Source organism: Entelurus aequoreus, linkage group LG15 (genome assembly GCF_033978785.1).
Source record: "Entelurus aequoreus isolate RoL-2023_Sb linkage group LG15, RoL_Eaeq_v1.1, whole genome shotgun sequence".
NCBI classification, from domain to species: Eukaryota; Metazoa; Chordata; class Actinopteri; order Syngnathiformes; family Syngnathidae; genus Entelurus; species Entelurus aequoreus.
The window spans coordinates 20296791-20323607 of NC_084745.1; the positions used below are offsets into that span (position 1 = coordinate 20296791).

General features: G+C 39.0%; 1 protein-coding gene across 1 annotated transcript in view; it reads left to right on the top strand.

Moving 5' to 3' along the window:
• Positions 1–26817, top strand: part of LOC133630555 (cadherin-22-like) — a 313236-nt gene that overhangs the window by 2684 nt on the left and 283735 nt on the right. The window contains exon 2 of the mRNA XM_062022171.1: positions 10861–11456. Coding sequence (XP_061878155.1) covers positions 11208–11456 — 249 coding nt within the window. The 5' untranslated portion in view covers positions 10861–11207. The remainder of the gene's footprint in view (positions 1–10860; positions 11457–26817) is intronic.

The following is a 26817-nucleotide window of genomic DNA, read 5'->3' on the forward strand; positions in this document are numbered from 1 at the left end:
CCAACATCATTTTTATTACATATAAGTTGTTGGCAGATTCAAAGCAAATATGCATCGATTACAAATAGTTGGTACTTTTGTACTTTGGCGGTATCTAATGGTTGAGGGGTTAAATATCACCTCTTATAGGATTTGTACGTATTTCAAAGGGAAAAGCTTGGATTCATGTGCTTTTCATGGAAAAAACTTGATAAAATAACAGGTTTACAGTATATTGAAAAATGGTCAATTTAAAGGGAGTCAATGGGGGACAAAAGGCTGCCGGGGACCTCCAATGCATAATCACTCAATAGCTCGTGCTAAAAATAACTTGGCAACAAACGGACAGTGCACATTTTGAGATTCAGTTCTTTAGAACTCTTGTGACCATATTTAATCCTGCTAACCTTTTAAAATGAACATTATTTTGCATCATGTCATCTTTAAAGGCAATAAAAAAGACCCACAAAGGACCCAAGTCTCCCCAAGGGGTTGGGAAAAAAGAATTGACCAAAAAAAAAAACTTTAACTCTATTGAAATACATTTCTAAAAATATGTTTTTAGGCCATCTCCATGCAACCGCTAACCTGTTTTGAAAAATTGTAATTATGATTATCATACCAAATAATACAAAACCCAAAACCAGTGAAGTTGGCACGTTGTGTCAATCCTTAATAAAAACAGAATACAACGATTTGCAAATCTTTTTCAACCTATATTCAATTGAATAGACTGCAAATACAATATACTTAATGTTCGACCTGGAAAAGTAAATGTTTTGCAAATATTAGCTCATTTGGAATTTGATGCCTGCAACATGTTTCAAAAAAGCTGGCACAAGTGGCAAAAAAGACAGAAAAAGTGGAGGAATGCTCATCAAACACTTATTTGGAACATCCCACAGGTGAACGGGCTAATTGGGAACAGGTGGGTTCCATGATTGGGTATTAAATCAGCTTCCATGAAATGCTCGGTCATTCACAAACAAGGATGGGGCGAGGGTCACCACTTTGTGAACAAATGCGTGAGCAAATTGTCCAACAGTTTAAGAACAACATTTCTCAACGATCTATTGCAAGGAATTTAGGGATTTCACCATCTACGGTCTGTAATATCATCAAAAGGTTCAGAGAATCTGGAGAAATCACTGCACGTAACATTGAATGCCCGTGACCTTGGATCCCTCAGGCGGTACTGCATCAAAAACCGACATGAGTGTGTAAAGGATATCACCACATGGGCTCAGGAACACTTCAGAAAACTACAGTTTGTCGCTAGATCTGTAAGTGCAAGTTGAAACTCGACTATGCAAAGCGAAAGCCATTCATCAACAACACCCAGCCGGCTTCGCAGGGCCCAAGCTCTTTTAAGATGGACTGATGCAAAGTGGAAAAGTGTTCTGTGGTGTGACGAGTCCACATTTCAAATAGTTTTTGGAAACTGTGGACGTCGTGCCAACTTCATTGGTTTTGGGTTTTGTATATTGCGAGAATCGGTTTGAATCGAGAATTGCGTGGAGTTGAGAATTACCCCAGGAATCGGATCGGATCGAATCATACCCTGACTCACATACCTGTCAAAGCTTGCATTTGCAAACAAGGGAAACTTTCCCGAAAAAAAAAAAAAAATTGAAAGGAAAAAGGAGCTGAATCGTGTGCTTTTATTCTGAAATGTTGCTGACCTGCATATATGACCTGAGTGCCACGGATTGGATTCCCACTCGCCGCCCACTCCTCCACTGTGTCTCAACATGTGTTCATGACAATAAGACACCGTTTGGGCGGCGGGTGAAGATGGAGGAGGCCATGAATCAGAGGAAGCATATGATTGGTGCCCCCCCCCCCCCCCCATCTCCACCGCCCCCTGTGGCTCTGGTAATCCTGTTGTGCGACTGCTAAATGGGATTAGAACTCTGTGTGTAAGCGAAACGCAGCCCGGGGACGACTGGGAGGCTTTACGTTGGCCCGCTTTATCTCGCATTTTCACTTCATTCAGTGTCAGGGCTTTGACACTTGTCTTTCCTCCCGCCGCCTGCCTGCTCTGCTCGTCTGTCTGCCTGCCGCAGGACGTCCAGACGAAGGTTATGTTGTCTGACTGATGATGTGGTTGAATGATAGCAGGGGAAAACACAATTTGGGAATATGGCCGCCGAAATAATCAACTCCAAAGTTACTTTTTCATGCACACAAATAGTCCAGGTGTGTTCCAGTGACACTATTACAGGTAGTGTAATAGTGTCTCCACTGTTTTTTATTTTTTTAACTTTTACCACTTTTCAAAGATCTTTGCTTTTCTGTTTTTGCTACCTCTGCTAGCCATTTATCTTTGGACATGTTGTCTTGTCTTTTGGTTCTTTTTTGTTTCCTGTGCAGTGAGAGCACAATTAAACATGAACTATAAGTCTTATATATACATATATACACATTTATATACACATATATATATATATATATATATATATATATATATATATATATATATATATATATATATATATATATATATATATATATATATATATATATATATATATATATATATATATATATATATATATATATATCTATATCTATATATATATATAGATATATATATATATATATATATATATAAATATATATATATATATATATATATATATATATATATCTATATATATCTATATATATATATATATAGATATATATATATATATATATATATATATATATATATATATATATATATCAATAAATATATATATATTTATATGTATATATGTATATATACGCGTGTATGTATACATATACGCATAAATATGTATATATGTATACATACGTATTTATGTACTGTATATATATACATATATATATATATATATATTCATGCATATATATGTATATACAGTGTATATATTTTGTGTATATATACACATATATGTACAGATACGTGTATATATGTTTATATATGTACAAATACATATATGTATGTATGTATATATATATATTTATATATATATATATATATATATGTGTATATATATATATATATATATATATATATATATATATATATATATATATATATATATATATATATATATATATATATATATCTACATACACATATATAGATGTACATCGGCCACCCATCCAAATGATGATAATCAGGTGTCCTAATCACTTGACCAGGCCACAGGTGTATAAAATCAAGCACTTAGGCATGGAGACTGTTTCTGCAAACATTTGTGAAAGAATGGGCCGCTCTCAGGAGCTCAGTGATTGCCAGCGTGGAACTGTCATAGGATGCCACCTGTGCAACATATCCAGTCGAGGAATTTCCTCGCTCCTAAATATTCCAAAGTCAACTGTCGGCTTTATTATAAGAAAATGGTAGAGTTTGGGAACAACAGCAACTCAGCCACCAAGTGGTAGGCCACGTAAACTGACAGAGAGGGGTCAGCGGATCCTGAAGCGCATTGTGCAAAGACTTTCTGCACAGTCAGTTGCTACAGAGCTCCAAACTTCATGTGACCTTCCAATTAACCCATGTACAGTACGCAGAGAGCTTCGTGGAATGGGTTTCCATGGCCGAACAGCTGAATCTAAGCCATACGTCACCAAGTCCAATGCAAAGTGTCGGATGCAGTGGTATAAAGCACGTCGCCACTGGACACTAGAGCAGTGGAGACGCGTTCTCTGAAGTGATGACTCACGCTTTTCCATCTGGCAATCTGATGGACGAGTCTGGGTTTGGAGGTTGCCAGGAGAACGGTACATTGTGCCAAGTGGGAAATCTGGTGGAGGAGGAATTATGGTGTGGGGTTGTTTTTCAGGAGTTGGCCTTGGCCCCTTAGTTCCAGTGAAAGGAACTTTGAATGCTCCAGGATACCAAAACGTTCTGGACAATTCCATGCTCCCAACCTTGTGGGAACAGTTTGGAACGTGCCCCTTCCTCTTCCAACATGACTGTGCACCAGAGCACAAAGCAAGGTCCATAAAGACATGGATGACAGAGTCTGGTGTGGATGAACTTGACTGGCCTGCACAGAGTCCTGACCTGAACCTGATAGAACACCTTTGGGATGAAATAGAACGGAGACTGAGAGCCAGGCCTTCTCGACCAGCATCAGTAATCAGACCTCACTAATGCGCTTTTGGAAGAATGGTCAAACATTTCTATAAACATACTCCGCAACCTTGTGGACAGCCTTCCCAGAAGAGTTGAAGCTGTAATAGCTGCAAAAGGTGGACCGACATCATATTGAACCCTATGGGTTAGGAATGGGATGGCACTTCAAGTGAGTTAACGCAGTTGCCCAAATACTTTTGGCAATATAGTGTATATATGAAGATAGCTTCAATATAGAGGCAACTTGTTTTTCCACTCTACTGGTGATTTAAAATTCAACGGCCAGGTTACGACAATAATTAGGGATAAGAAAAATATCCACCTTATTTTGTGGGTTCATCTTCTTGGCGTGCAGCGGGAGGCACGGGGACGAGGAAAAGGCAGTGTCGACAACACTGTGGATACTTTCCTGAATGTTTCAAACCACACACCGCTTGTCCATTGCTTTCTCAGTTCTAATAATGTAAAAAAAACACTTAAAAGGCACACAAAGTAGCTCCGCTGACTTGATAAGCACCGGCGAACGGAAACCGTTCGTAAACCGGGAAAGTTCGTACAACGAGGGCTTCCCAAATCAAATTTTCCCAGAAGACTTTTAGGCCGGCCTCTCTCCATTCCAACCCCCCCGCCGCCCATGAGGGGTTTGTGTTTGCTTTGTGCGTTTGCTGTGGAGTATGCATGCTATCTTACACCCTGCTTAGCGCCAATCACTTGACACAGCAAAAGAGGAGCGGCGGCAAGGCGGCACAGACACTTGTCACATTAGCGCCTTTTGTTTGCCACGCATTCCCTCCGTGGCTCCTCATCAGCCATCATTTTTGTGTGTGTGTGTGTGTGTGTGTGTGTGTGTGTGTGTGTGTGTGTGTGTGTGTGTGTGTGTGTGTGCCCATCCTCCACGACATACCTTGGACCCTCCTGTTGCCCTGCAGCCACCTCTGCTCCACTTTTTCCACCTGCGCCATTGAAATTGTCATGCGGCTGCAGAGTGTGCAGACGCACAGAGTCCGAGTGGACATTTTACAACCACACGGGCGAGTGGCAAAGTGAGGCGTTTAAGGACACGATGTTGCGTGCGCTCTCCCCGCCTCCCGATGTCTCCTCTCGCACGACCCCCCCGTCCCCCGTCGTTTACGTGGCATTTCTCCACCACCAGGACCCTGAAGAAAGTGCGTGCTCACAGCGCCGGGCCTTCTTAATGCCCCCCTCCCCCCCTCCTCCTCTTTGGTCACCGGCGATGTTTTTCCTCCTACGCCACACGCGAGGTGGGAAAGCGCAGTGGCGGAGGTCGGCGGGTCCTGCTGATGGCTCAGATTTATTTTTAATTTGGCCCCGCGCGGGTCACGTGACCTAGTGTGGCAATGACATGTGACACAATGATGACCTTGCTGAGGTGAAGCCATGATAATTGGAGTCAGCTGACCCGCCTTTGTTGTTGTTGCTGCTGGGCGCTCGTTAGCATGGCGACCTCAGGTGACCCGCACCCCAGTAGCAGAACGCCGAGGACACGCCTCTTTTTCTAATTTATTTTTTTTTCCCTGGAAAAAAGATGGGCTTTTTTCTTTTAATTGCATCACTGAGGTGTTGTCTTCTAACATACTTGCCAACCCTCCCAGTTTTACCTGGAGACTCCCGGAATTCAGCACCTCTCACGATAACCTCTGGGAAGAAATTTTCTCCCGATAAACTCCCGGAATTCAGCCGGAGCTGGAGGCCACGCCCCCTCCAGCTCAATGCGGACATCAGTGGGGACAGCGGCGACAGTCTGTTTTCACGTCCACTTTCCCACGATATAAACAGCGTGCCTGCCCAATCACGTTATAACTGTAGAATGATCGAGGGCAAGTTCTTGGTTTCTAATGTGGGTTTATTGTTAGGCAGTTTCATTAACGTCCTCCCAGCGCGGTAACAACACACAACAACAGCAGTCACGTTTAGTCTGCCGTAAGGCAGTTTGTCTGCCGTAAACAGCAATGTTGTGACACTCTTAAACAGGACAATACTGCCATCTACTGGATAGCCTCCGGAACACTGAAATTCAAGTATTTATTTTATTTATATGTATAATAAAATAAATATATATATATATATATACATATATATACTGTATATATAGCTAGAATTCACTGAAAGTCAAATATTTCATACATATATATATATATATATATATATATATATATATATATATATATATATATATATATATATATATATATATATATATATATATATATATATATATATATATATATATGTATGAAATATACAGTATATGAAATACTCTAGTTGGTGAATTCTAGCTGTAAATATACTTCTCCCCTTTTAACCACGCCCCCAACCACGCCCCCACCCCACCTCCCGGAATCGGAGGTCTCAAGGTTGGCAAGTATGTTCTAAACCGGTGGTTCTCAAACTGTTGTACGCGGGCTCCATCTAGCGCAGGGGTGTCAAAGTCAAGGGCCGCGGTTCGGATCTGAATTATCTATGGCCCCCGGGATGATATTTGATTAGTATTAGAACCAGCCCGCAAGCCACAGCCGCCTGCTGCTGTTTTGCACACACCAATATTCCATCAGTGTTGGCGCAAGGAACTTTCAAAATGGGGTTCCAGGGACCCCATGAAGTCCTAAAAATGGGGTCCCACAGTCAATTTTTTGGGTCCCATTTTTTTGTAAGCGTTTTGAAAAGAAATGATAAATGTATGCATTATCCTGTTATATCTCACATTCTATATTGTGTTTTGGGAAAAGGTTGTCAATAAACGTTAATTAATTCATTAAAAAAAATAATACAAAAGAAAAAAAAAATTATGCATATGTACATTTATTCAGTTATAAACATTCATTCACTTTCTTCATAAACTTTACCGCTGCCGATATTTTTTTCTATATTTTTTTTGTCATATTTTCAGAATGTGTTCATTCTATTTTTTGCCAAAGTAAGACAAAGCAAACAATCTGAAGTTGTCTTTATTTTTTAGTTTTAATGCCATGATTTTAATAGTCCGGCCCGCGTGTGCACAGCTTTTCCACCATGCGGGCCCCTGAGCGAAAATGAGTTTGACACCCCTGATCTAGCGGTACCCCAAAGAATTTAAATGTTCAAACACAGTGTTACCGTTCAATTTCTGTGTAATGTTACTGTGTCAAAAATATTGAATGTACTTGTTAAATAACACATCTGCCTTGTTTTTAATGAATACCTGGGCCTACTACACTACTGTGTTTTAATGTTGGTCATTATTGTGGTACTTGGAGAGCCAAGTGGTTTCTGAGGTGGTACTTGGTGAAAAACATTCAAAAACTGAGATTTTTATTTATTGTTGTGTATTGATTTCTGTCATGTTTTTTTTTTTGTTTGTTTGTTTTTTTTATAAAAAAAAGACTTTCATATGACATTCTTCAAACTTCTCATTTGCTAAAACTGACAATTATGGATTACAGCGCCACTTGTTGCCTTGGCATGCCCTTGTTAGACTCTTCTCTTTTTTCCCCTTGACTATAAATTACTTAAGTGGTGGCGCCACCTTTGGGTTGTGGTCAAAATACTCCATAAGACATGCTACTATACATATAATTTGGGATGGGTACCTTTCACATTTGAATCGATATCGTATCAATTTCCGATACCTCAACATATCTCATTTTTTATTAAACATTTTTTAACACGGAGCCGTGCTGTCCAGTTGTTGTCTCATTTGCAAGTATTATATAGTAAACTTTGCATGTAGTTGCAATTGCAAAACATTAGAGGGCAGTAGTGTATGGGCTACGTTGTGTTGCCCTAATCAGGAAGTTTTCTTTTCTTTTGTTGAGTCTTACAAAGTGTTTGTACTGCAAGTATTGTACTTATTACACACCAGCTGTTAGATTGTAACATGCGTCTTCGTTGTAGTTTTGACGACCAAATTTGGAGGTGTTGAAATTGCCATGTAAAATTGCTAATGGTAGTCTTTAGCATGTCTTTGGTAAATCCAATGTGAATTAGCATCGAGCTAGCACATTTTGAAAAGGAGAACCTTGCCTTATGTTTGAGCACTGTCTGTGTATTACAACTGAGTGCCGATGCGGACCACAGCTGAGAAACAGATATTTGTTGGCAGCCCTCTCGGGGGCACTTGCGGACCAACAGCGGGCCACGTGGTGAAGAAACGCTGACCTCGAGGCAGTCTGGCTTAGTCCACTGCCAATGCTTGACTGCTTGTTTCAAAGCCAAGTGCTTGAGTCGGTGCCAGTTTACACATATTGAAATATGGCACTGTTTGATTTTACGAGAATTTGTATCTAGCAGTACTACAAACCCCAAAACCTGTCATGTTGGCACGTTGTGTATGTCGTAAATAAAAACAGAATACAATAATTTGCAAATCCTTTTCAACCTATATTCAATTGAATAGACTGCAAAGACAATATATCTAATGTTCGAACTGGAAAACGTTGTTTTTTTTGCAAATATTAGCTCATTTGGAATTTGATGCCTGCAACGTATTTCAAAAAAAGCTGGCACAAGTGGCAAAAAAGACTGAGGAAGTTGAGGAATGCTCATCAAACATTTATGTGGAACACCCCACAGGTGAACAGGCTAATTGGGAACAGGTGGGTGCCATGATTGGGTATAAAAGCTGCTTCCATGAAATGCTCAGTCATTCACAAACAAGGATGGGGCGTGGGTCACCACTTTGTCAACAAATGCGTGAGCAAATTGTCCGATAGTTTAAGAAAAACATTTCTCAACAAGCTATTGCAAGGAATTTAGGGATTTCACCATCTACGGTCAGTAATATCATCAAAGGTTAGAGTGTGACAATTATTGGTACTTTAACTTTAACTTAAAAGGTTCAGAGAATCTGGAGAAATCACGGCAAGGCTGAAAACCACCTTTAAATGCCCGTGATCTTCGATCCCTCAGGTGGCACTGCATCAAAAAGCGACATCAGTGTGTAAAGGATATCACCACATGGGCTCAGAAACACTTCAGAAAACCACTGTCTGTAACTACAGTCCGTCGATACATCTGTAAGTGCAAGTTAAAACTCTACTATGCAAAGCCAAAGCCATTGATCAATAACACCCAGAAACACCGCCTTCTTTGCTGGGCCCGAGCTCATCTAAGATGGACTGATGCAAAGTGGAAAAGTGTTCTGTGGTCTGACGAGTCCACATTTCAAATTGTTTTTGGAAACTGTGAACGTCGTGTCCTCCGGAACAAAGAAGAAAAGAACCATCCGGATTGTTATAGGCGCACAGTTCAAAAGCCAGCATAGCATCTGTGATGGTATGGGGGTGTATTGGTACTTAAGGCATGGGTATCTTACACATCTGTGAAGGCGCCATTAATGCTGAAAGGTACAAACAGGTTTTGGAGCAACATATGTTGCCATCCAAGCAACGTTACCATGGACGCCCCTGCTTATTTCAGCAAGACAATACCAAGCCACGTGTTATAACAGCGTGGCTTCATAGCAAAAGAGTGCGGGTACTAGACTGGCCTGCCTGTAGTCCAGACCTGTCCCCCATTGAAAATGTGTGGCGCATTATGAAGCCTAAAATACCACAACGGAGACCCCCGGACTGTTGAACAACTTAAGCTGTACAACAAGCAAGAATGGGAAATAATTCTACCTGTAAAGCTTCAAAAATTTAGTGTTGTTAAAAGGAAAGGCCATGTAACACACGCCTCTGTGCCAACGTTTTTGCAATGTGTTACTGCCATTAAATTCTATGTTAATGATTATTTGAAAAAAAAAGTTTCTCAGTTCGAACATTAAATATCTTGTCTTTGCAGTCTATTCAATTGAATATAAGTTGAAAAGGATTTGCAAATCATTGTATTCCGTTTTTATTTACGAAATACACAGCGTGCCAACTTCACTGGTTTTGGGTTTTGTATAAACCTGCTACCCATCCCTACATGAAGTACAAATATAGTTCTATAATCATTAGACAAATGGTCAAAGACATAAGAGTGATTAGCAAGGTGCCTCCACAAAGATCATGCTCATGTTTTCCAACCAATCTTCCAAATTCAGTGATGATTTGAAAAAAAACACCATTGGTTGGAATTTGGTACAACTGTATGAGAAACTTCAAGAGTGTCAGAATAAGACTATTAAAGGCAGCACAGTAGGAGTAGAAGAGTTAGATACCGTAATTTCCGGACTATAAGCCGCACCTGACTATAAGCCGCACCAGCCAAATTTAGGGGAAAATACAGATTGCTCCATATATAAGCCGCACCCGACTATAAGCCGCAGGGTTTTGATGTGTAATCACCGTAGTATATAGGGGTTCCTTGCTACCACGGAGGGTATTGTCGGGACAGAGATGACTGTTTGGGAACGCAAAGCGTCCCATTTATTAACAATAAATCTTTCAATCATTCAATCAAACTTTCACATCTTTGACATGGCGAACAGCATTCGTGCAGAGTACAAATAATACAACGGTGCAAAGTAATACAAAGTGATCGCCTGTACGTTATCAAAAAAACCAGCCTACCGGTATATGAAAAGTCAGTCTTTAATCATTGTGTCATCGTCTTCCTCCTGCGTACTAAAACCACCGAAATCCTCTTTGTCGGTGTTGGAGAAGAACAGGCCGTAAATAAGCCGCACCCTTGTATAAGCCACAGGGACCAGAACGAGGGGAAAAAGTAGCGACTTATAGTCCGGAAATTACGGTATTTGGTGAGAATACGTCATCAGACTAATAATGACAACATGATAATGTTTTCATATGTTTGTCTCCCTGTCCGTCTCTTCTCTGCTCTGATAGGTGCCAATTATCACATTGAAAGCCGCCCCGGCCGCCGCTGACCCTGTTAGCCATCCTTAATGTCAATTCCCCGGCGCCCGAGTGGAAGGAATTACCTCTCTTTTCGTCTCCAATCGGGGGAAAAAAACGCAGGGGCGCGCAGCAGAATGCAGAGCTTGACTGCACCGTGGTGAAACGAGCTTGTGGACTGTGTGGTTAAAAAAAATAAATAAAAAAAACCCGGAGGGGTTTTGACATTTAATTTTTATATTTATTTTATTTTTTATTTTTTTTATTTTTATTTTTTCCTCCTCCTCTTCTGGCCGGGGAGAGTTTTGGAGCAGAGCGAGGACAAGGGGGGTGCGCAGATGATGGCGTGGTGCCGCTCAGGCGTACGCCGAGCCCTGGCTCTCCTGGCGCTCCTGGGCCTCCTGCTTCCCGTCCGACAGGGAGGCTGCTCGGGGCCCGGTGGCGGCGGCTCCGGGGACGCCGACTCCCCCCTGCACCCTGGTGCACCCTCCTGGGGGGACCTGCATAGGCACAAGCGCAGCTGGGTATGGAACCAGTTCTTCGTGCTGGAGGAGTTCACAGGGAATGAACCTCTCTACGTCGGAAAGGTGAGCGATCTGTCGGCACACCTAATTCACTTATCAATAACTTTAATAGCCTGCAAATCTGGGGCACTTCAACAAATGCTGCAGAGTGTTTCATAGACACACTAATATGTACGAGTGTACCTGGCGCCTAATGCATCTTTTGGCAACAGTCAATAAATTGTTAATCCTTCTGCAGTGACATTGAAATGAAAGATTAACACACACACAAAGTGACTAATGTGGCATAAACGACATATGTTGACTCTCAGACGTCCTTAGGTAGCACCGTGTGTGTGTGTATGTGTGTGTGTGTGTGTGTGTGTGTGTGTGTGTGTGTGTGTGTGTGTGTGTGTGTGTGTGTGTGTGTGCGTGTGTTCTTGTATTTCTACCCTTCTTGAGACATCAACAAGGGAAAAAAAAAACGTCCATATGAGGACCGGTGCACAAGTTAGGACATAAATCATGGTCCCAATACGGAAAACCATTGCATCTAATAGAAAATGTCTCATTTGCACCCCTGGTGGAGAAATCTATCAAAATTAGGGTGGTCCCAAAAAGGAGGGATTTTTTTCCAAATTGACTGTGTGTCGGTTTTAAAAGTGCTCCCCCTCTGGTCAACATATGAAATAACAAGTGTGTGTAAGAAATTGAAAGGCGCCACCCTTTTGGCCAAAATGTATTTTTTAAAAATAAATAAATATGTATATAGAGACATACTGTAGTAACTTGAAGTAAATAATGAAGATTAAAACCAATTACAAACAAAAAATAACTAGTAGCAGCAGTTTTCTCACAATGTGTCGACTTTTTTTTATACAATTGGGAACAATTTCTCATATTCTTTCGGTTTCTGTAATATTGCAATATTTTCTCGTGAAATTATTACTTTTTTTATGTAAAATGATTACTTTTTACTGCAAAATGGTGACATTTGTCATATAAAATTCGGACTTTTATCGCAATGTGGCCAATTTTTTTGTTGTTCTTGTAAAATAGTGACATTTTTTGAGTAAAAGTATGACTTTTGTCATAATTTTGCCAAGTAAAATTCCAATTATTATCATGGCATTGCCAACATTTTTATGTTTTCTTATAAGATTGTGACTTTTTTCGAGTAAAATTGCGAATTTTTTCATAAAATTGCCAACATTTTTTGCTGTTCCTGTAAAATTGCGACTCTTATTGAGTAAAATCCCAACTTTTATCATAACATTGCACAAATGCTCAGTTTTTCTTGTAAAAAATGTTGACTTGCGTTGAGTAAAATTACGACTTTTGTTATTACACTGCCAAAATTCTAAGTTTTTCATGTGAAATTGTGACCCTTCTCTTGTGAAATTCCAACTCATTTTTCACAACAAGCTTTTTTATATTTGCATAGTATGTATATATTATTAATGTTGTTAATACTAATCTTTATATATCTAGAAAGGGTGGTCCTAAAGGGGGAGGCATTTTTCAGAGGTCTCAAGAAGGTATTAAATACAAGAATGTGTGTGTGTGTGTGTGTGTGTGTGTATGTTCTTGTATTTCTACCATTCTTGAGACATCAACAAGGAAAAAAAAAACGTCCATATGAGGACCGGTGCACAAGTTAGGACATAAATCATGGTCCCAATACGGAAAACCATTGCATCTAATAGAGAATGTTTCATTTGCACCCCGGTGGTGAAATCTATCAAAATTAGGGTGGTCCCAAAAAGGAGGGATTTTTTTCCAAATTGACTGCGTGTCGGTTTTAAAAGTGCTCCCCCTCTGGTCAACATATGAAATAACAAGTGTGTGTAAGAAATTGAAATGCGCCACCCTTTTGGCCAAAATGTATTTAAAATAAATAAATAAATATGTATATAGAGACATACTGTAGTAACTTGAAGTAAATAATGAAGATTAAAACCAATTACAAACAAAAAATAACTAATAGCAGTAGTTTTCTCACAATGTGTCGATTTTTTTTTATTTATAAAATTGGGAACAATTTCTCATATTCTTTCGGTTTCTGTAATATTGCAATATTTTCTTGTTAAATTATTACTTTTTTCTGTAAAATTATTACTTTTTACTGCAAAATGGTGACATTTGTCATATAAAATTCGGACTTTTATCGCTATGTGGCCAATTTTTTTGTTGTTCTTGTAAAATAGCGACATTTTTTGAGTAAAAGTATGACTTTTGTCATAATTTTGCCAAGTAAAATTCCAATTATTATCATGACATCGCCAACATTTTTAAGTTTTCTTATAAGATTGTGACTTTTTTCGAGTAAAATTGCGAATTCTTTCATAAAATTGCCAACAATTTTAGCTTTTCCTGTAAAATTGCGACTCTTATAGAGTAAAATTCCAACTTTTATCATAACATTGCACAAATGTTCAGTTTTTCTTGTAAAAAAATGTTGACTTGCGTTGAGTAAAATTACGACTTTTGTTATTATACTGCCAAAATTCTAAGTTTTTCTTGTGAAATTGTGACCCTTCTCTTGTGAAATTCCAACTCATTTTTCACAACAAGCTTTTTTATATTTGCATAGTATTTATATATTATTAATGTTGTTAATACTAATCTTTATATATCTAGAAAGGGTGGTCCTAAATGGGGAGGCATTTTCGGCGGTCTCAAGAAGGTAACAAATACAAGAGTGTGTGTGTGTGTTTGTGTGTGTGTGTGTGTGTGTGTGTGTGTGTGTGTGTGTGTGTGTGTGTGTGTGTGTGTGTGTGTGTGTGTGCGTGCATACTGCAGTGGAAGAAACACTCCAAAAAGTGAACACAGGCACCCTTAATCCTGCTGCATGCATAGTAAACACTTGAAAATAGTTTGGCCTCACATTGCCATGGCAACAACCCTAACAACCGCACAGGTCCACCCAAAGAGAGCAAGATGGCAGAAACACGGTAGATGGATATTTAAAGCATGAATATATAATCGGTACGTTTTTATAGTGATGATAAACCTGCGTTATATATGTTTTTATGACATATTGCCGTTTTATTTTGATTTGTGTTACCATGGGGAACATGCCACTGGATCAATGCCAGTTTTCAACTTTTAAAGCTGGTAATACACATATTGAATTATTTAAAATGTGTATTGGCCCATATAAGGCAACAATATTTCATATCTGCACAAGGTCCCTACTCATTTGAGTAACCGGAATGATTTTTTTTTTTTTTTTTGCATAATATGGCGACATTATGTTAATTGTATGTTGACACTAAGCACAATCAACCACAAAAATTAAATGATAATAATTCAGGTGACGGGACTGTGCTGATATTTTGAGTCAATTGGGATATACAGGCAAGGCTAGTTTATTTATAGAGCACAATCCGTGCACAAAGTTATTGAAAGTGCTTTACCGAAAATTACAAGAAGGCGAACATAAAAAAATTAAATCATAAAAATAATCATAATTCAAATTCAAATCAAATAGAGTATAGGGTTGTATTAGTATATTACTGCGATACTAATTAATCATATACGGTACTATACCGCCTCTGAAAAGTACCGGCCATTGGTGGATCTACACCTAATATCCACTGTAATGATACCAAGTACAGGAGCGTATGTAGTCGCTACTACTATGATTAAGTCGATATTTTGTTTGTAAACTCAAGAAATATGTCCCTGGACACGTGAGGACTTTGAATATGACCAATGTATGTTCCCGTAACGACTTGGTATCGGATTGATACCCAAATTTGTGTTATCATCCAAAACTAATGTAAAGTATCAAACAACAGAAGAATAAGTGATTATTACATTTTAACAGAAGTGTAGATAGAACATGTTAAAAGAGAAAGTAAGCAGATATTAACAGTAAATGAACAAGTAAATTAATAATTCATTTTCTACCACTTGTCCTTAATAATGTTGACAAAATAATATAATGGAAAATGACACAATATGTTACTGCATAAGTCAGCAGCTAAATTAGGAGCCTTTGTTTGTTTACTTACTACTAAAAGACAAGTTGTCTTGTATGTTCACTATTTTATTTAAGGGCAAACTTACAATAAGAAACATATGTGTAATGTACCTTAAGATTTGTTGTTTAAACAAAGTCAATAATGCAATTTTTTGTGGTCCCCTTTATTTAGAAAAGTACCGAAAAGTATCTGAATAATTTTGGTACCGGAACCGGTACCAAAATATTGGTGTGGGGACAACACTAATTGAGTATATACAATATGTTCAGTGGTTATATGCAAAAATAAATACAAGTGTTTTTAGCCTGGATTTGAACATTGCCAACAATTCTTCTGGAAGAAAAATTAAGTGAAATGAGAAAACTTACTTTTTGCCATCCCATCACCTGAAGGGGATCCAGATGATGCAATTTCTTGTGGATTATGTGATTTGTGGAATATTGTAAATTTTTTCAGAGGGGGCAATGAGTTGGGTAACAGGACTGAGTGAAAACCCAAGGACACCACTTAAGTGTCACTTTTTTAACTTAACTTTTTTTGGCAAATATAATTAAAATGCGGGCAGCACGGTGGCAGAGGGGTTAGTGCGTCTGCCTCACAATACGAAGGTCCTGAGTAGTCGTGAGTTCAATCCCGGGCTCGGGATCTTTCTGTGTGGAGTTTGCATGTTCTCCCCATGACTGCGTGGGTTCCCTCCGGGTACTCCGGCTTCCTCCCACCTCCAAAGACATGCACCTGGGGATAGGTTGATTGGCAACACTAAATTGGCCCTAGTGTGTGAATGTGAGTGTGAATGTTGTCTGTCTATCTGTGTTGGCCCTGTGATGAGGCGGTGACTTGTCCAGGGTGTACCCTGCCTTCCGCCCGATTGTAGCTGAGATAGGCTCCGGCGCCCCCCGCGACCCCGAAGGGAAAAAGCGGTAGAAAATGGATGGATGGATAATTAAAATGCAGTTGGCAAAAAGTAGTTGACAGAAATATTTAAAAACAATTGATTATATTTCTTGGTGATTGGTCATTTTAAGAAGCAGGGACGAGTAATTAGCTGAAATTCTCAGCTAGTTGTACTTATTGAATATGCAATCAGATCATTGTGCAGGGAACTTTGATTTGTATTTATTTATAGTTAATTAATTTGTGCATTTATACTTTTCATTTCCTGAAAATACAAATGGCTCCGACTTGGTGGAATGGCTCAAATATTGTTTGTCCCCCTATACCAGGGGTGTCAATCTCATTTTAGCTCAGGGGCCGCATGGAGGAAAATCTATTCCAACGCGGGCTGGACTGGTAAAATCATGGCATAATAATTTAAAAATAAAGACAGCTTAAAAAAAAATGTTGTCTTACTTTGGCCAAAAATAGCACAAGCACATTTTGAAAATGTACACATTTCAAAGAATCCTCTTGTCAAAATATTTCCAAGTTAGTTGAACATTCCGAAGAAAGAATTGGTGCAGTTTCAAAACACAGTGAAGAACACAATGAACTTAGACTTTGTCTCAGTGTACTTACAAAGCCATTAAACCTCAATCACTTCCTGTTTAGCATTCTCATGTGGGCAGGTTACCATTTAAAACATGTTTGGAAAAGCAACCGAGGGTTTCCTCAAACTGCCACATTGGGGACACCTGCAACTGCCACAACACATTCATTCAAATATTACAATTATAATATCATCAAAACAAATGTCAAAATGACACCATAATAGCCAAAATAAAGGTAACACAACTAAAATTAACCAATGTGAACATGGTAGATTTAAGCATACAATAAAATAGAACAAACAATGAATGTAGAAACACACATTTTACAATGGAGTTCAGGGTGCACATTGTGCCGTCAACAACTTGAGATCGCTGCACGGAATTCTAACTACAAAGATGATCTTTGCATCTTACAGTTTCGTTTTTTTTTATCTGTTGAATGGATCATTTACAATCAAAGAAGGTATTGTGGGTCACTAAAAGCATTAGTCTGCCGCCAGCCACAACAAGAAACGGCTGATTGCCTGCACCTGCGCTGATCGGAGTAGTGGCAGCCAATCCAAAAGGCGGTAAAAGTCAGCTGACACGTCATCTTTAAACAGTGTGACGTGGGTTACACTGGAATTGGTATTGCGACATCTAGTGGACACATTGAGAACAGCAGTTTCTTTCATTAAAATTTTGCAGCTAATTTTTGTACTTGGCAGACTTATTTTGCGGGCCGGATTAAACCAGTTACGTTTGACCCCCCTGCCCTATACAAAGATATAATTCATGCATTATTCATGAAAAAGTGAAAGAAAGAGCACGTAAACAAAAGTGAAAACTTCTCCTTTAGCCGAAGCCGCACCAAAATGTTACGGTTTCTGTCTCCGCCCAAGCCCCGCCCATCCGCTCACAAATGTATTGTTTTGTGTACACCTGCTGAAAGGCAAGCAAAAGGCATTGAAAGCTAAAGCACCAGATCCTTCAGTCAGCTGAGAGGGACCTGAATGCATCAATCGTGACACAGAGTAGTCCGTGTTGAACAAATACTAATAGTTCTGTGGGCCATTGTGAGTGTGTACATGTCTGTGCCGTCTGGCCAGATGGCTCCTCGGAACGCTCCCCAGATCCCCGTTATCTCCCGGAATTTTCTGGTCTTATTATTAAATTACTTTTTCCGTCTTTCCGCTCATCTGCGGGATCATCGACCTCCTCTGCGCGTATTTGCCGGGTCTGCTCTCGCAAAAGCCCATTTCCTTGCCGGCTCTGAACCGGATTAGAGTCTCCAGCTAGAATATTGGGATACATTGGACTGTCCTATTGTTCTGCTCTTTTCCGCGTCCAAAGACCAATGAAGATATCTGTAAAGAGTTCAAATGGAGGTTGTTTATTTTTCAAATTCGGTGTTATCTTGGAACACCTTTGTGTCAGTCCATCTTTCACTCTTGGTGTTCATTCGATCTACTTTAGATAAAGTGAAAGTCATGGTAACATTTTGTAAAGATGCACTCTATTTTTTTTAAATTTTTTTCATAAAATTTTTATTGACATCCAGCATTAGACATTCCTATGCATTACATCATATTTGCATACATCATATATCTATTGTCTGCCCTAAATGTCAAAATATTTTTTTGTTTATATCCCAATGATGTCACTCCCCCAAAAAAAGAAAAACACAGCAAGGGAACAAAACGAAGTAATACTAATATTTACAGATAAATCAAGTAAGTAAAGTAACAAATATAAAAATAATAATAAATTAATAATAATAATAATCAGAAATAAAATAAAATAATATAAACAGATAATAAATAGTAATTTAAAAAAATATAGACATATAGGGAGTAATCTTGTTAATTAATTTATCTTTTAAACAGTACAATCACTAATTCGAGAAAATAAAATCAGGCTTATGGGGCGAGACATAATTGACCCAGTTTTCCCAGTATGAAGTAAATTTCTCCAATTTATAATTAATACAAGGAGTTATCTTCTCCATTTTATAAATGTCCGTTGTGATTTCCGTCCATTGCTTCAGAGTTGGGCTCTCCTGAGATATCCATTTCCGAGTAATGTTCTTTTTACAAGCCACTAGTAGGATATTCATTAAGTGTTTATCTTTTTTCAGCCAATCCTGAGGTACATGTCCGAAAAAAAAGAGTCTTACTTTCAAGGGGTATTTCACATTTGAAAATATCCTGTAGAGCAGTGGTTCTCAACCTTTTTTCAGTGATGTACCCCCTGTGAACATTTTTTTAATTCAAGTACCCCCTAATCCAGGGGTCGGCAACCTTTACCACTCAAAGAGCCATTTTGGCAAGTTTCACAAATTAAAGAAAGTAATGGGAGCCACAAAAAATTTTTTAAAATTTAAAATGAAAAACACCGCATACAAAGCTCAAACGCTTTGTGCTATGTTAACTAGGGGTCTCCGACACACGCACCGGCACGCACTTTAATGTGGAAATTTGATGTTAGTGCAGCCCGCGAGTTTTGAATGAACGGCGCTTGATAGCGTCATACTTGCCAACCCTCTCATTTTTCCCGGGAGACTCCCGAATGTCAGAGCGTGATGACAGTGTACCTGCTCAACCACACATAGAATGCAATTTCAGCTTGCTCACGTAAGTGACAGCAAGGCGTACTAACTCAGCAGCCACACATCTTACACTGACGGTACCAATACCCAGAATCCCATGCAGCCCTAACTCTTCCGCTCAACCAACGCACAGAGAGGGGGGGGGGGGGGTTGATGTGTGGGGGGATTTGGTGGTAGCGGGGGTGTATAATGTAGACCGGAAGAGTTAGGGCTGCATGGGATTCTGGGTAGTGGTTGTGTTGTGTTTATGTTGTGTTACGGTGGGATGTTCTCCAGAAATGTGTTTTTCATTCTTTTTTGGTGTGGGTTCACAGTGTGGCGCATATTTGTAACGTAACAATGTTAAAGTTCTTTGATACGGCTACCGTCAGTGTAAGCTGTGTGGCTGATGACTAAGTATGCTTTGCTGTCTTCTGTGTGTGCAAGTAATAACAACATGCAACATGTGCCTGGACTGGCACGCTGTATGTAAATGCTATAGAGGACAATTACTGCAGTGCAATTAGGGCACACCCTTTATTTAGTAATTAGAGTGTAAATAGGATTATTTTTTCCCTGGGAGTAATCTATGAGGGACACTGAGATCCATAAATCTCCTGGGAAAATCAGGGGGGTCGGCATGTATGTAGCTGAGCAGCATCAGAGTGGTCAAGGAGCCGCATGCGGCTCCGGAGCCGCGGGTTGCCGACCCCTGCCCTAATCAGAGCAAAGCATTTTTGGTTGAAAAAAAGAGATGAAGTAAAATACAGCACTATGTCATCAGTTTCTGATTTATTAAATTGTATAACTGCTCATTTGTTGTGGTCTTTCCTGAACTATTTGGAAAAAAAGATATACAAATAACTAAAAACTTGTTGAAAAATAAACAAGTGATTCAATTATAAATAAAGATTTCTACCATAGAAATAATCATCAACTTAAAGTGCCCTCTTTGGGGATTGTAATAGAGATCCATCTGGATTCATGAACTTAATTCTAAACATTTCTTCACAAAAAAAATCTTTAACATCAATATTTATGGAACATGTCCACAAAAAATCTAGCTGTCAACACTGAATATTGCATTGTTGCATTTCTTTTCACAGTTCTTTTTGACAGACATTTTTTAAAAATCTCACGTACCCCTTGGCATACCTTCAAGTACCCCCAGGGGTACGCGTACCCCCATTTGAGAACCACTGCTGTAGAGCTTGGTGTATCTTTTTCCAATAGTCCTTCATGGCAGAGCAGTCCCAGAAAACATGGTAGTGGTTTACATTTAGGTTCCCACAATTTCTCCAACAGGCAGGGGAGTTATCATAGTGAGACTTAAAGGCCTACTGAAATGAATGATGATATTTAAACGGGGATAGCAGATCCATTCTATGTGTCATACTTGATCATTTCGCGATATTGCCATATTTTTGCTGAAAGGATTTAGTAGAGAACAACGACGATAAAGGTCGCAACTTTTGGTCGCTGATTAAAAAAAAGCCTTGCCTATACCGGAAGTAGCGTGACGTCACCGGAGGAAGGACTCCTCACATTTCCCCATTGTTTACAATGCAGCGAGATTACCCCATTAATTTGAGCTAGGATGAAAGATTCATGGATGAGGAAAGTGAGAGTGAAGGACTACAGTGCAGTGCAGGACGTATCTTTTTTTGCTCTGACCGTAACTTAGGTATAAGGGTTCATTGGATTCCACACTTTCTCCTTTTTATATTGTGGATCACGGATTTGTATTTTAAACCACCTCGGATACTATATCCATCAATGTTTATTTATGTAGCCCTAAATCACAAGTATATCCTCTTGAAAATGAGAGTCGAGAACGCGAAATGGACATTCACAGTGACTTTTATCTCCACGACAATACATCGGCGAAGCTCTTTAGCTACTGAGCTAACGTGACAGCATCGGGCTCAAATGTAAATAGAAACAAAATAAATAAATCCCTGACTGGAAGGATAGACAGAAGATCAACAATACTATTAAACCATGGACCTGTAAATACACGGTTAATAATTCCCAGCTTGGCGAAGCTTAACAATGCTGTTGCTAACGACGCCATTGAAGCTAACTTAGCAACGGGACCTCACAGAGCTGTGATAAAAACATTAGCGCTCCACCTACGCCAGCCAACCCTCATCTACTCATCCAAACCCGTGCTCACCTGCGTTCCAGCGATCGACGGAAGGACGAAGGACTTCACCCGTTCATTTCACAAATTGCAAAAGATTCACCAACACAGATGTCCAGAATACTGTGGAATTTTGAGATGAAAACAGAGCTTTTTTGTATTGGATTCAATGGGGTACCAATACTTCCGTTTCAATGATTGACGTCACTTGCATACGTCATCATATATAGACATTTTCAACCAGAAGTTTAGCGGGACATTTAAAATTGCACTTTATAAGTTAACCCGGCCATATTGGCATGTGTTGCAATGTTAAGATTTCATCATTGATATATAAACTATCAGACTGCGTGGTCGGTAGTAGTGGGTTTCAGTAGGCCTTTAAGAGAAGGTGTAACAACACATATGATCAAACTTTTCCAGCCAAACTCCGTCCACTTCGGTGAGCTGGTACAAGTCCATTGATATTTTCATATTATTGTCCATTCTTCCTCAGATATAGTTATCCCCTCCCTACTTCTCCCATTTTGTTTTAATATACGAAATTGAATATGATTTCAGATTCAACAAACCCTTATACAAGATTCAAGGACTGGATATCAAAGGGTATAACAGCTTAATGTAGTGTAATGAAAGCTAAAACAAATGCTTAGTTTTGAAACTATTTAAAGGACACATACCTGTATATTAAAAAACCAAGACTTCTATCGATATTTGCAGTTGTGGCATTTTGTTAGTTTGAAGGAGAAAAATGTCACAAAGACATCTTTGATTGAATTGTGTACAAAGCCTACAATTCAGAAACTATTGATAGAACTGTTTCATGCTTGTAAAGATGCACTTTAAAGTGATATCACATATAAACTACTCACACATTTTTTTTTTTTTTCCACCCCATAGTTCTTCGTTCACTGCTTTAGAACCGCCTACTTATTTCTGGAAAAGCAACAAAAAAGAAATAAATGACAAAGCAAATAATTTTTTTCCTCATAAAATTCCTGTCACATTGCAATGTTTGCAAGGTCTAAGAGCCAATAAATGTCCTCTCAGCTTGGCCGGAATGCTAATCTTGCAATGCAAAGGGGTTTAAATGCTCCGAGATACAAAGTTCCACAAAGTAATTTAGCTTAGTGCTCACTGTAGTGGACATTTCGGAGGTTCCCTAATGTCTGTTAACCGCAAAATCAATCCCTGCAAACCTCATGAGATCAGACGATATACCACAGAACAGTGTTTCTTAACCATAGGGCCGGGGGCCGTGAGCACCAGGTATGTCAAACTGGTCATTGAGGGCCGCATGGCAGGTATGGCCGCTTGTAACAGTAAATCATATATTTATTTGCCTATGCATTCAATTATTATATCCAGATTTTATGTACGCTGTAAAAACAAAAATCCGTAGATTTTACAGTAAAAAAAAATGGCAACAAAGTAACAAAAAATTGACTGTGTAACTTTACACATCGTACTGTAAATGTAAAATTAGTAACACATATTTAAATCTGTCAACTGAGCTGACAGTTTTTACCTTAAAAAAATGTGGTACTGATTTCCCATTGACGGTAATACACTGTAAAAACAACAACCGTTGAGTTTACAGTAAAAAACTGACAGATGAGTTGATAGAATTTTACTGTAAAAAGACAATGGTAGAGATATTTCAATTTACTTTAATATGCTGTAAAAACCACAGTACATATTACCTTAAAATCTATTGTAATTTTTACAGTGCATAATATTAAACTTGCTTTTTAGTTTTATTTTGACAAAATAAATTGTTTAGAAAGTATGATAATATAATATTTGTTGCAATATTGGATGCTTTTAAAGACTAAAAGATATGCAATTTCATACAGTACATATATTTTTTCTGTCAAAATGGAAAGAACAAATATTTTAATCAAGAAAAGATAAAGTACTTTATTGGCGCATAGTATTTCCAGGCGTTTGTGGGCCACATTAAATGATGTGGTGGGCCATATCTGGTCCCCGGCCTTGAGTTTGGCACCTGTGCCCTGCATGGCTTCCAAAAATTATCTGGTTTTTCGCTGTAATACACTTTTCCACCTCTTGTGGCAGTAATGACATTATTAAACAAACAAAATAAGTCTTGAGCTAAAGTCATAGAGAAGTTTATTAAGCGCACAAAATATGACTAAAGTGGTGAAGCTGTATTTTCATTTGCAATTTTATTTTATAGACAGTTTTTTTAAGAAGCATACAGTATTTATGATTAATTTAGTTCATTTATTTTAGCCCTTCATAATCATATGTATAGTATGTTTTGTCAGTTGTGAGTCCCCTCTTATGCAGTAAATTTGATTAGTATTTTTTAATTTTTTTTTATCAACCTGAACCAAGCCTAAAGTTTATTTGTTAGATAAATAATAATCTTTGTGAATATCACATGGTTTCATATCATTTGATCAGGTTGTAAACTGAAAGTACCATATTTTCCAAACTATAAGGCACACTTTAAGTCCTTTTTTTTCTCAAAACTCGACAGTGCGCCTTACAACCCCGGTGCGCCTAATATACAGAATAATTCTGGTTTTGCTTACCGACCTCAAAGCTATTTTATTTGGTACATGGTCTAATGATAAGTGTGACCAGTAGAAGGCAGTCAAACAAAAGCTACGTGTAGACTGCAATATGACTCAAGTAAACAACACCAACATTTTATACGTTCCATTGAAAATATAGAACACTACCCACAGGTCTCAAAAATCTATCAAAATGTTTTAGTTTGACTTTGGTAAGCTATGAAGCCGCACCGCTTGATGTATTGTCGGCCCATTAAACATACGAGTATTATTATGGTGTGTGTATAAGGTAAGACATATTATCTGGTGTTTTGTTTCGCAATATTATGCAAAAGCAACTTTTCTTACCTTCTGGTACCTGCTGATCTGTATTTCGGATCTGCATAAATCCTGAAAAATTGTGCGGGTACGCCTTTGTTGTCCGTGACGACACCTTAGTCGATAAGCTTCTTCTTTTTCTCTATCTTCTTGTTATGGGACATTCATCCTCCGCTGTTGCCATTTCTAATATAAAGAACTGTAAAGTTCTTACTTATATCTGTCAGTAAACTCGGTGTGAAAGCGCTAAAACATACCGGTGTAGTGAGTTTACATTATTCACCCAAGGAACTTTAGTTATTAGAGAGTTCCGGTTGGACGGTTTTTCACGGGACACATTTCCGGCCTTATTGTTTCCGGATCAGGAGATGCGTTGTTGATTTAGGTAAAGTCTGAATGTCATTAAAACAGTTAGCTCCATCTTTTGACACTTCTTCCACCCCCGTCCTTGCACGCTACACCGCTACAACAAAGATGACGAGGAGAAGACACTGCCAAAGGTGAGCCACGTAAATAAGACTGCCCACAAAACGGCGCATCCAGAAGTGACTGTCAAAAAGCGGCTTGAAGATGATCTGGAAAACATAATTTATGCAACATTTTGACCAAAGAATCAAATTAACTTTATTTATAAAGCACATTTAAAATTTACCACAGGGGTAGCCAAAGTGCTGTACAATGGGCAGGTTAAAAGATAATACGAGAACCGAGCAAACACAACACAACACAAACAGAACACGATAAAAAATAAATAAATAAAATAAATAAAACATAAAAACATAAAACAGGTTCACAGCAGGTGTATTATGGGGCGCCATTGCAGGATGGATATCACTCAGTGTTAAAAGCCATGGAATAAAAGTATGTTTTTAAGAGAGATTTAAAAACAGGAAGAGAGGAGGCTTGTCTAACACTAAGAGGTAGGTCGTTCCAGAGCTTGGGAGCAGCAGCGGCGAAAGCTCTGTCACCTCTAAGCTTCAGCCTTGTGTCAGGGACCGTCAGTAGCAGCTGATCGGCTGATCTTAGGGATCGGGTGGGGCAGTAAGGCTGAAGGAGGTCGGAGAGATATGTTGGCGCGAGGTTGTTTAGACATTTAAAAACAAATAAAAGGAGTTTAAAATGGATTCGGTAACGCACAGGGAGCCAGTGAAGGGACGCTGATATAGGGGTGATGTGCTCACGTCTGCGGGTCTGTGTTAGCAGACGAGCAGCAGAGTTCTGCACGAGCTGCAGGCGGGCGAGGGAGGCCTGGCTAATGCCTACATACATTGCAGTAGTCAAGACGAGTCGAGATAAAGGCATGGATTAATTTCTCGAGATCATGTCCTGATAGAAGCGGTTTCACTTTCGCTATTTGGCGTGATTGATAAAAGCTTTTTTGAACGACGCTAAAGCGCAAATAAGATTGGGGCAAGGATTGAGCCCTGGGGAACCCTATGTGGTAAAGGAGCTGTGGAAGACATAAAACTGTCTATTTTTACACAAAAACTCCTGTCGGTTAGGTACGACCGGAACCAGTTGAGGGCGGCGCCCTTAATGCCCACACAGTTCTCACGACGAGTGACTAAGGTGGCATGGTCGACGGTGTCGAATGCAGCAGACAGATCTAAAAGCACCAGGACAACATATTTACCAGAATCAGTTGACAGGCGGATATCGTTAAAAACTTTTAGAAGCACTGACTCTGTGCTGTGGAGGGCTTTAAAACCGGACTGGAACAGCTCAGTGATACCATTATCCTCTAAGAAGGGCAACAACTGACTGTAGACAACCTTCTCTAATATTTTGGAAATGTATGGAAGATTAGAGATAGGTCTAAGGTTAGAGAGGAAAGAGGGGCAGAGGCTTGGGTTTTTAAGCAAAGGTCGTGCCACTGCATGTTTAAACTCTACTGGAACTATTCCAGAAGAGAGGCTACTATTGATAATGTTAAGGACACTTGATCCAATAATAGCAAGTACCTCCTTAAACAGGCGAGGTGGGAGGGCATCTGCAGGAGAACCAGAGGGCTTCATATGACTAACTGTGTCATTTAAAAAAGAAAAGGACACCGGCTCAAACTGATGGAAAACAGAAGAGAAATGCAGAGGAACAGAAGGCTGAGATAAACTGGCTCTAGTTGACACTATTTTGTCAGTGAAAAAATGGAGACAATTTTCACAGAATTCAAAACAAGCATCAAAACCAACAGATTTGGGAGCATCAATGACAGTGTTAATAGTTTTGAACAGAACTCTGGGGTTGTTACAGTTAGAAGATATAATCTGAGATAGATATATATTCATCTCTGCTTTTACAGTCATCTGAAAGGAAAACAGGCTTTCTTTAAAAATGGCAAAGCCTGTCTTTTTTCCATTTTGTCTCTGCTCTCCTACACTTGCGAACCACCATTACATGTT